Source organism: Aedes albopictus, chromosome 1 (genome assembly GCF_035046485.1).
Source record: "Aedes albopictus strain Foshan chromosome 1, AalbF5, whole genome shotgun sequence".
In the NCBI taxonomy this organism is placed as follows: Eukaryota; Metazoa; Arthropoda; class Insecta; order Diptera; family Culicidae; genus Aedes; species Aedes albopictus.
In genome coordinates, this window is record NC_085136.1 from 206,837,530 (window position 1) to 206,849,615 (window position 12,086).

At 36.4% G+C, this 12,086-nt stretch overlaps 1 protein-coding gene across 1 annotated transcript in view; it reads right to left on the minus strand.

Annotated features, from left to right (window-relative positions):
- Window positions 1–4,330: 4,330 nt before the first annotated feature.
- Window positions 4,331–12,086, minus strand: part of LOC109415536 (protein similar) — a 268,510-nt gene continuing 260,754 nt past the window's right edge. The window contains exons 11-12 of the mRNA XM_062846159.1: window positions 7,267–7,336; window positions 4,331–6,061 (exon numbers count right to left, since the gene is read on the minus strand). Of these exons, the coding sequence (XP_062702143.1) occupies window positions 5,538–6,061; window positions 7,267–7,336 (594 nt within the window). The 3' untranslated portion in view covers window positions 4,331–5,537. The remainder of the gene's footprint in view (window positions 6,062–7,266; window positions 7,337–12,086) is intronic.

The following is a 12,086-nucleotide window of genomic DNA, read 5'->3' on the forward strand; positions in this document are numbered from 1 at the left end:
CAGTGTAGAGTTCAGGACTTCGGGTCTACACTCGCAACAACAGCCATATCTGCTATACTGAGTAACGTTTCATAATCAATCGCGATGACTGGACCAACCTGAAGTCTACTACATATTATTATAAACCTTTGGGACATTCAGATTCGTTCAAACTGTTCTATAATGAAGTCCTTCAAATCTACAAGAAAAACTTTATGTATTTTTATTATAAATAATAGCATAGCACCAGTCTCCAGTTAGCCTAGTGGTTAAGGCTATGGATCGCCAATCCGGAGATGGCGGGTTCGATTCCCGTTCCAGTCGGGAAAATTTTCTCGACTCCCTGGGCATAGTGTATCATTGTCCTTGCCTCACAATATACAAATTCATGCAATGCCAGGCAAAGAAAGCCCTTCAATTAATAACTGTGGGAGTGCTCAAAGAACACTAAGTTGAAGCGAGGCAGGCCAAGTCCCAGTGGGGACGTCGAGCCATAAAGAAGAAGAAGAAGAAGCATAGCATAATCTGCTGAGATCCGTGAAGCTCTTGAAATCTCAAATGTCATTTAGAGATACTATGGGAATGTTCCAGGTCAGCCAAACTATCTTTGAGTTCTGAACTATATCAGCTATATCTGACATACTGAGTAACGTTTCATAACCAATCGCGGTGACTGGACCAAACTAAATCTATGCTGGCCTGCTTACTCTCACAGAAAATTTGACGTTTGAGCAGTGCCGACACCTCTCAAACGTCAAACTTCGTGTGGGAGTAAGCAGGCCAGTATAAATTCGAGCAGTGGACCATATATTATGAACCTTTGGGACATTGAGGGTCGTCCAAACTATCTATCAAACTAGTAACAGTAGTTATTCTCACAATGAACTTTAGACTGTAATCTGTAATCCCCCTGGCATATCATGAGACATTTCAAGATTGTTTTGAGATATTCCAGTTCAACAATACTACTCTTGAGACCATAGCTTCTCATCCTTAATTCTTTTTGTTCCCATCCTTAAAATGTTTTGTCCTTAAAATTTGCCATTGCTTTGTAATACTCTTCTGCCCGGGTACACCCGTAGACTTTAGGATCTAAACTCAAGAACAGTTTGGATGACCTGGCATATCCAGAGTGATCTGATACTGTCTATTGAACTTTCAGAGAACTTACTGTATATGATAGATTACAAATCGTAGCTTTGTGTAATGAAAGAACTTATCATTACATCCGTAGGCTTTAGGATCTAAATTCAAGAACAGTTTGGATGACCTAGACCTGGACATGATAGATTACAAATTATAGCTTTGTATAATGAAAGAAGTTATCGTTATACCCGTAGACTTTAGGATCTAAACTCAAGAACAGTTTGGTTGACCTAGGATATCTCGACCGATCTAATACTGTTTATTGATTTTCCTGAAGATTTACTGGATATGATAGATTACAAATCGTAGCTTTGTAAAATGAAAGAAGTTTCCGTTACACCCGTAGACTTTAGGATCTTATCTCAAGAACAGTTTGGATGACCTAGGATATCCCGACTGATCTGATATTGTCTTGTGATTTTTCAGAAGACTTTTTTTTTATTCCTTGTTTTCATTTTCATTTTGCAGCATTTGGTGGGGCAATGAGAGCGCAAGTCAGTCCAAAGCCGATGATAAGGAGGGGTAATGGCTGAATAGTCTTTGCTGATCACATAAACGCCATGGGATAGGAAAAGGGTATTTTGGTGTGGGATTAGGGTGTTGGTACAGACTTGACAATATCAACGCTATTCAGATGCAAAATAATTTTAAGGCTCAATAGTGAATCGCATACCAAACCAAAAAAAACCAAAACCAAAAACCAAAACCAAAAAAAAAAAACAAAAATCCACAAAATGCCAAGCAAGTCATAGAAAAAAAGCGCCCGATTATTTATTTTGTTAATTATAACGAACGGAAACTTTTACCCTCTCTAACTCGCCAGTCACCCCTGAAAAAATGTCCCTTAAGTTCTGGAAAATATATTATTCCCAACTAAGCCTTTAATCGAAATGTCCGCGTGGTCTTGTAGTACCCCTGCTAGGTAAGAAGCAGTCATTGCCATACATATTAAATGCTAGACATGACCCCATGGATAGCATTTGCATATGTAAAAGCTTTGCTGATGTGACTTTCCTATTAGGCAATTATCTCATCTCATGCTTGTCTTCAAAACCTTGTCAAGCTTAGAAAATTGAAGTTAATAAACAATACATTACAAGGTTCGAATTCCCATAGAATGAGATCATTCATTTGCACTACAACACCATAGGAGATAATATATAATGATATCACATTGGCTGATTACAGTACAAATGCGAAAAACCTCCCTTTTCCCCCTATCCGCAACACGGGGACGCGCCCTGTTGGATTTCGAAAGCCTCGGAGAATATTACAAACCTTCAATGGCATTCCCATATACTAACCCACATTGCCCATTCAGGAGTCTGACTGGGCCTCCCTCAGTTTGTAATATTCTCACCAACTTGGAATTATATTTTCCAGCCACATAAATGACTTCGACAAATGGTCGACATACTATGCAGCATCATGATCAGTACAACTATATCAGATGACTTGAAGATCTGATTTTTACAGAATTGTTTGCCATTGATTATACATTCAGCTTTTCCAATCATTACTGCAAAGCACACCGGCTACATGCCTGAATTCAAAGCTTCCTGGAAGATAAAATCCAAGCCCAGGGACTTTTTTTTATTCCTTGTTGGGTATAGAAGTCACTGCGACCAGTTTTTAGATCTATTGTTTCAGAAGACTTACTGGATATGATAAATTACAAACAGTAGCTTTGTAAAACGAAAGAAGTTATCGTTACCCCCGTGGACTTCAGGATCTAATCTCAAGAACAGTTTGGATGACCTAGGATACCCCGACCGATCTGATACTGTCTATTAACCTTGCAGAAGACTTACTGGACATGATAAATTACAAATCGTACCTTTGTACAATGAAAGAAGTTACCGTTACACCCATAGATTTTAGATCTAAACTCAAGAATAGTTTGGATGACCTAGGATATCCAGAAAAAATACTCTGCATAATATTCTACCGTTTTTATGCTATTGGCCACCAAAACTACAGAAAATCGTAGAAAAAGTTCCATAACAACGCTTGGAAAAATTCCGGCTTCAAAGGGTTAAGTGACATCTTACTCCATGGCAGATGGCCTTTGTGCACCACTTCCGTCCCGCGAACCAACTTTTGAAATCGCTAAAGAAAAAACTATGCAAATGCATTAGTTTCGTGGATATTTCTGCTAAAGCATCAAGCAAATATTGTTTAGCTGCTGTTACCACTTTGGATGCCTAACAAATGAGGCTATTTGGCGACAAACATATCTAAAGGTCCAATCTGCAATAGAGAGGCTCTCTTTCTTCTGATCAAATTATTACGATGTTACAGTGGACATTTTGACAACTTGTGATGCGTAGATCGCAAAAGGATACATAGTTTAATCTACCCTCCGATGCAAGAAGTAAATCAAAATTTAGAAATACAAGTACGCTATAATCGAACTGCCGTAATTCTGCAAAGTGACGTAAGCGCCATGGTGTAAAAATCACACTGCAGTGTGTCTGTTGTATTAGAATGCAAAATCTAGGCGTAATCTATCATTTATGGAAAGAAACTTAGAGGATGAGTAAGAGTTTTATGCATAATAACCAAAAATGTACCAAAACTATCAATGTCGCTCACGTCACTTTGCAGAATTACGGCAGCGAAAGAGAGGAGACCTAAAGAGGAGACTTAAAGAGAGCCTCTCATCTGCACTTAGGACCTATAGAAATGTTTGGCCAATTTTATCATTGCAAACTATGAAAGTTTGAAAAATGATATCTTACCCCACCTTACTTCATAAGGGTACCTACTAAACTGGGTCATCAAAGTCAATTTTTTGGAACAAAGCTTTTTCGATTCCTTTTAGCGTCCAAAACAACTGTGCAAAATTTGGGAGCGATTGGTTGCTTCCCCGTATTCCGCATTGCAATGGAAATTTATATGGTACCTACTACCTACTTACCTAGCTGGCTAAATTCGTGGGTAACATATTTTTTCCGACAAATTTGATTGTAACTATGATTTGTAAAGTTAGAAAGTATTCTTAAAACACCAAATTGACTTGATGCACCTCTTAATTTTAATGTGTTTGCTTGACATTTTAATTTGCTGCTTCTTTTAGTAGTGCAATCAGAATATGGGGGACATGAGAATCAGAAAACATTTTTGAAAACTTGACAAATTTGATGGGCAGTTCTGATATAGGGGGGGATGTGATATATCTCGGTACAAAAAAAACATCGGTATATTTGCTTGCATTACGTAACTACTGGTTATAAATTTTGCTTTATTGTACTAATTCTAGTTGTGTATACGTAAAACAAACACTACGTCTATTATACGATTACATGTATACATATATAAGGTATGATATATCTCCATAAAAGTTTGGTTTGTATCATTATTTTCTTGTGTTGTAAAATGTCCGCATGTATTAGTTAGATTTGAAGGTTTGCAATTACAAATGTTAGAAGGTCACACAAGTTGTTGGACATAGATTTTTAATGGCGTTAAAATTGTTCAGACTATTTTTTCGGAATTGTGGAACTAAGGTTGTTGGATAACTGAAAGCAAAATGCAGATTTTATGGTTAAGTAAACTGTGGGAATTTTCATCATATCGTGTAAAGAATTACCAAACTTAGGTATTATTGTTCTGTTCTATAGATCTAAACATATGCACGAAAGCTCAATGACAATAACATGCGTCACTAAATGCGATCCATTTATTTTGTGCTGCAGATTGAAAAAGTTGTTGGTCACGAAAGGAAGATATCTGATTCCGGTTGGATAATATGTTTACGATTCCACACGTTTTGTGGAACACTTGAGATTTACTGCGGCTGTCTTGTTGCTTAAATCTCTCTATCATATAATCTGACTATTTTCAAACTGTCATTGTACTTGGTTTTTCTCTCTAAACTAAAATGAATCTCTGCACCGACACCCAAAATATACGAAAAAGAAAACTATTATTGAGTAAATTGAAGGTTGTAAAATTAAACACACAAAATAAAGTAAAATCTGTAAATAGTACCATCAACAACACAAATTAAACTATTATTGAAAAGAATTACAATAATTAACAATTAACTTTCCCTAAAAGACTCTGCTCGACCGTTTTCTTTGCCATTTCTATCACGCTGATGCTTGTTTTGTTACTTTATTTATTTTTGTTGTATAGATTTGTAGAAAATTACCATTTTGTTTCTGTACTACCTGAGCATTATCATTCGTAACTGCATGTTTTCACTGCTTGCAAATTGAAAGGTTCAAAGGTGTCCGAAAAGATCGAGAAAAGTGTTTAACTCATTTTGTTCAATTTCCAAAACTAATCGCATTTTTTTCGAGAATCTAAAACTTATGTAAAAAACTGTACCTCTCAAGAAATCGGTTTCAATTAAAATGTGAATCATATTAAACGTACAAGAAGTTGCCTTAAAACATAGCACACAATCAGATGAGATTATTCTGCAAAATCTCATTGACCGGGATGGTCATTTCGTAGTCCAGTGGGCCTGTTGTCAACTGTCTGCCACTGTCGTCGTCATCCTCGTCTGTACGCAATCCGCTGATGGCCATGGCCGGGTCCAACACCGACAGCAAGTTTCCTCCGGTTTCGCACTCGGCTCCACCGTGCGTGTCGTCAGATATCATTCCTAGCTGCGCGGTCGGAGTGGTGGCCAACGACTTCGGGTAACGATCTCCGTAGCCGGCAGCAACCGACAGGCCGTAGTTCTGCGGAATCTTTTTCGGGTCCAAACCCTGCTTGATGGCACGCCAGATTTCCAAATCCGACGGAGTCAACAGGCTCGGTGAAACGGTCATCATGAAATCGTCGTTGCCGCGGCCCTTCGGGGCGATGTCTTCCGTTTGGATGGTGAGCTGACCGGTGGACGATGGCGATCCGGTGGTGGTGGTGCTTCCCAGCATCGGGTTGGCCAGAATGGGGATACGGTCTTCGTCTTCGTCGTCGGTTACTGGGTGGGGTAGAAATTTTAAAATAGTTATTTATACAACATTTTTTGCAATTATGACAAAATACCCTTGAGTACGATCATTTCTGACTATCCCCCACGCTATCCCCACATGGCTCAAGAAAAACCACGTGTGAGCATCCGCACAAGCGTTATTTTTTTAATCAGGTAGGCTGTGTTCATAAGTGTCACGAGTACTCGGAGTCGCGTCGTCACCAAGCGTTGTTTGCTGCTACTGCTTCTAACTCTACGTCTATTTGGTTGATCAAATCAGAATGGAAATCGCTTCTATTCAGATTAGATCTGTCGAAAAGACATAGAAGCAACCACCGCATCCACATGAGACCACGGAAAAACATAAGTGTTTCGGAATACTTGCGGAAAAGGTACCCCTGCAAAAGTGCCAAAAACTAATACTTTTCGGCACTCTTAACATTGCTGAAAAGTACTACTTTTCGGCACTCTTGAGCTAGTGAAGAAAAGTAGGCCGTTTCGGCACAGTTTTGGTGATTGAAAAATGCAATCTTATGCCACCGAATTGTAAAAAATATAAATTATGATACTGAATTGCATTAAATTTTGTATGGAACTCGTTGCAACATTTGATTTTTCAGCACTCTTGATATTTATCCGACTCGGCAAGTCTCGTTGGATAAATAAACGACACGTGCTGAAAAAATCAACTTTTTGCAACGCGTTGCATAAATAACTAGTATGGAACTCGGATAAGGGCCCATATAGCCGAGGCGGTAAACGCACGGGTATTCAGCATGACCATGCTGAGGGTGACGGGTTCGATTCCCGGTCGGTCCAGGATCTTTTCGTAAAGGAAATTTCCTTGACTTCCTTGGGCATAGAGTATCTTCGTGCCTGCCACACGATATACACATGCAAAATGGTCATTGGCAGAGGAAGCTCTCAGTTAATAACTGTGGAAGTGCTCATAGAACACTAAGCTGAGAAGCAGGCTTTGTCCCAGTGAGGACGTTACGCCAAGAAGAGGAGAGGAGAGGATGGAACTCGTTGCAAAACTCGATTTTTTAACATTCCTCGTATTTTTCCAACTCAGCAAGCCTCGTTGAATAAATGTACGACACGTGCTGAAAAAATCAACTTTTTGCAACTTCAAATGAATGACACATCACGTGTCATGTGAACTTCTGCAAATATCCAACAACGACATAATTTCAATAGTGGAAAATACTTACATTCATTCGGATCATACATCGGTTGGTCCTCTACGATCATTGCATCTGATGAAAATTTGGGAATGTTGTTCTGTGAAGATACGAGAATATTATTAGTAAATGCACGTTTGTATCGAAGGAATGCTTATGATTTTCTAAAGGTACCAAGTTTTGCGAAGCTTCATCTCTTTTTCGGGTTAACAAAGACAATGTATACATGTTTGTTTCCTAAACGATTATTCAATGTGTGTTTATTCTAATCGTGATTTGTTTCGGATTGTTTCAAGATGAACCAAGCATGTATAGTAGGGTGCCAATGAAAATCGAATTTTCGAATTTCAAAAACGGGTAGTGCTCAAAAGTTTCGTCTCCTCAAAAAAAGTCCTCATGCAAAATTTCAGCTCAATCGGACTTCGCTAAGGGGTGGCCCAAAGCGGTCAAAGTTTGGCTGTTTTGAAACACGAAAAATATCCCAAGGTAGGGATACATGAAAATTTCGAAATCGAAAATTTTTTTTTGATGCCAAATGCCTTAAAAGTGCATAAAACGTCGAGATCTGGTGTTATCTCAAAAAAAATTTTTTGGAAAAAAATTGACTTTTTGGACTTAGAAAATTTTTTAGTTGGGAGAGTGAAATGAATTTGAAATGGAGGATTTGAATTTAGTTGCTGAAATATTCATAGCAATAGTACTGGACCATGTCTTATATCATCGTTGGCAACTGCTAGCATATTATATCTCATATATCGTTAGGGTGGTTCACTTATTTTGCATTAGGGTGGTCCTTTTTGTAGAAAAATTTAAAAAATAAGGAGAAAAATTTAAAAAATATGTATTAAAAAATCTCTTATATACCTGTAAGTCATTCAATATATATAATATTTCATTAGGGTGGCTCATTTATTTTTAATTAGGGTGGTTCTTTGAGATGGAAATTAAGAACAAAACAATATTTCCAGAAAATTCACCTGTCATATTTTTGTATAGTTAAAAACCATGATCCTTTATGTAACACTTTGTTAAGATATTCCTAGACCAACATGTGGAAAGGGCGTAACAACCATTGCGAATTTCTGCTTCTTATGTCCCTGGATTTTTTTACCAGTAACAGATAGAGCTGACTCTCCTCTATCTGTTAATTGGAAAAGTTTGCATAATATATTGAGATATGCCCAGAATGGACGAGAAAGTAAGTAAGTAAGTAAGCGTTTGCAATGGTTGTTCCGCAACACAAATGTTGGTCCAGATTTTTATTATGGTTTAAAATAAGGAATAATAAACTGATTTTAAACGTATCCAAATTATGACAGCTTGATAGGCGATGATGATGTGCAACAAAGGTTTTTTGTTTATCTTTTCTAAAAAGATTCTTTGCTTTGGGCTGCTTCATTTCTGAACACAGTAACGTTGCTGGGGAAAGAACAACAGTAGGTTGCTTTCTATCTATCTAAACAAAACATACCTTAGCTACAAGATTACCATATAGCATACCGAAGTGGTGAGTGAACCTAAACTCTATCGTGATGGGACGAACAAAAACATAGAATAACACAGCGTAACAAAAATTAACTTTTGGTATATCTCAAGAGCAAACTTATGTGTCTCTGACAGATTTTGGGCCGCTGAATCTGAATCCGGGCTCAGATTTACTCCAACACGTTACAATTTTGAGCTATACCTCAATTTATAGGGCAAAATATGCGATTTTGGGCTTTTTGACTGCAAGTTATAAAGCATGGAAATATTTTTTTTAATCAATCAAAAGGTTAATTGGTCAATAAACATCTGAATTAACGACTCATGCAAAATATTTCGTTTTACCATATCGAATTTGATAGTTTTAAGCGATTTATGTTAGGTATGATATTTCCCATACAAGTCACCCTCCAAAAATTGCATGCAAGTTTTCATACTAACATAAAATGCTTAAATCTATCAAATTCGATTAGGTAAAACGAAATATTTTGCATGAGTCGTTAATTTAGATGTTAATTGACCAATTAACCTTTTGATTGCTTAAAAAAAATGTTTCCATGCTTAATGGCTCGCAGTCAAAAAAGCCCAAAATCGCATATTTTGCCCTATAAATTGAGGTATAGCTCAAAATCCTGACGTGCTGGAGCAAATCTGAGCACGGATTCGGATTCAGCGACCCAAAAACTGTCAGCGACACATAAGTTTGCTTTTGAGACAGGCCAAAATTTAATTTTTGTTTCGCTGTGTTATGTGCTCTCTCTCTCTTCCGGAATCCTTGTTGGAAACTGATATTACACAGAGGAATAACAAAAAAGAAAATGAAAATAAAAATTAAAAAAAATCAGATGTATTTTAGGAACATATATTCGATGTAATGTACCAAAAATCTATCAGCATGATTTTAGTAAATATCAAAAAACCGTTCCCACTCTTTCGTTACGTGCCTTTTACTACGACCAGGCTTGGTCGCACTGAACGTATGAAAATTATGCTCTATTGATTTACACCACCGAAATCATCGTATTTAAAAAAATCTTCCTATCTTAACTGATAGAAGGATATTGAAATAATTTAAATGTATTTTCGAACTGTCAAAAAACCGCACCGCAGTACCACACTGAGCACACGGAGAGAATTTTACTCGGGTGAATTTTAACGCTCCGTGCGGAACTGCGTTGAGGTTTTTTTGACAGTTCGAAAAGACATTTAAATTATTTCAACATTCTTCTATCAGTTAAGATAGGAAGATTGCATGAATACGATTATTTTGGTGTTGTAAATCAAAAGAGCATAAATTTCATCCGCTCAGTACGGGCATGCTTGGCCATGACCATTGCAAAAGTAAATTATATCTGCAAATACCGCATAATGAAAAACTTCCCCATCTTAGGGGTTCAACAAACAGTTTTACTATTCAAACTAAACTCTTCTTCCTCATAGAAACAGCTGAATAAATGTTTACTCGAATTTAGTCTCACAAAACTTTTCAAAATCTTACATTGAGATGAACCTCTCTAGTAAATAAATCTCTTTGGTAGTCCGTACCACAATATTTAATTCTGTAGATAGAAATCGGTTTTAATCACTATACTGATGCCGTGATTAATGAAATAGAACGAAAGGAGAGATAATAATTAGAGAATATCCCATTATAGATAAGTCACCGATAGATTTGCAGGTAATCATGGCTTGAAGCTATACGAAAAATATTAGCTGGTTGAATTTTCTGGAAGTATTTTTTGATCTTAATTTCCAAAAAAAAAAAACAACCCTAACGGAAAATACAATACAAATACAAATTCTATTATCGTTTTATTTATTTATTTTTCTACAAAAAGGACCACCCTTATGCAAAATAAGTGAAGCACCCAAAAAAAATCAAAATTAAAAAAAAAATAAAAGATTTCATGAATAATTGAGGATACGCCCGGAAGGGACAGGAGAAGCAGAAATTCGCAATGGTTGTTACGCCCTTTCCACATGTTGGTCTAGGAATATCTCAACAAAGTGTAATATGCCAATAAAGCATCATGGTTTTAAACTATACAAAAATATGGCAGGTAAATTTTCTGGAAATATTTTTTTGTTCTTAATTTCCATCTCAAAGAACCACCCTAATTAAAAATAAATGAGCCACCCTAATGAAATATTACATATATTTAACATTGAAAATGACTTACAGGTATATAAGAGATTTTTTAATACTATTATCTTATTTTTTAATTTTTTCTACAAAAAGGACCACCCTAATGCAAAATAAGTGAACCACCCTAACGATATATGATATATAATATGCTAGCAGTTGCCAACGATGATATAAGACATGTTCCAGTACTATTGCTATGAATATTTCAGCAACTAAATTCAAATCCTCCATTTCAAATTCATTTCACTCTCCCAACTCAAAAATTTTCTAAGTCCAAAAAGTCAATTTTTTTCCAAAAAAAAATTTTTCTGATAACACCAGATCTCGACGTTTCATGCACTTTTAAGGCATTTGGCATCAAAAAAAAATTTTCGATTTCGAAATTTTCATGTATCCCTACCTTGGGATATTTTTCGTGTTTCAAAACAGCCAAACTTTGACCGCTTTGGGCCACCCCTTAGCGAAGTCCGATTGAGCTGAAATTTTGCATGAGGACTTTTTTTGAGGAGACGAAACTTTTGAGCACTACCCGTTTTTGAAATTCGATGGTCAAATTTTTCCCATACATTCCATTGGCACCCTAATGTATAGATAATGGTAAAACACACAACTTTGCAGAACATATCATTTCAGTAATTTAAAAAATAAAATACATGTAGCGGGCTTTATATTTTTGGGCAATATTTTAAACATCAAGCTACACAATATAGGCAATTGTAAGTCTCCTAGAAAGCCAATTCTTTTTCTTTTTCTAGAGTCGTCGGTAACACTAGTTTACAGCATTTTTGAACTCGGTAAGCTGATGATCATTTTTGGTGTAGAATCATGCCCTGAGTTCGAAAACGCGAAAGAAAAAAATTACAGTAGAGCGGAAATTTTTTCGACTTTCCATACAAGGTTGATGATTTGAAATCGATTTTTGTTCTATTTTTAAGCAAAGTCGCTCACTTTAAATATCTCATTCTCCGTAATCAATGCTCCGATTGAGCTGAATTTTTTACTGTAACTCGCCTACATATGATATGTCAAATAAACGTTGAGATAGAATTTTTAAGTTGGTTTTTTATTATTGAAAAAAATACATTTCTTCAAAAAGTTTTGGAAATTTTGCTAAAATTTAAGAAGATTGTCCCTAAGACTCGCCAATATCTTGAATTTCATCGATCTGACGCAAAACCTGTATTCAGATGATCGAATGGTATTGTATTCAGCTTTTAAT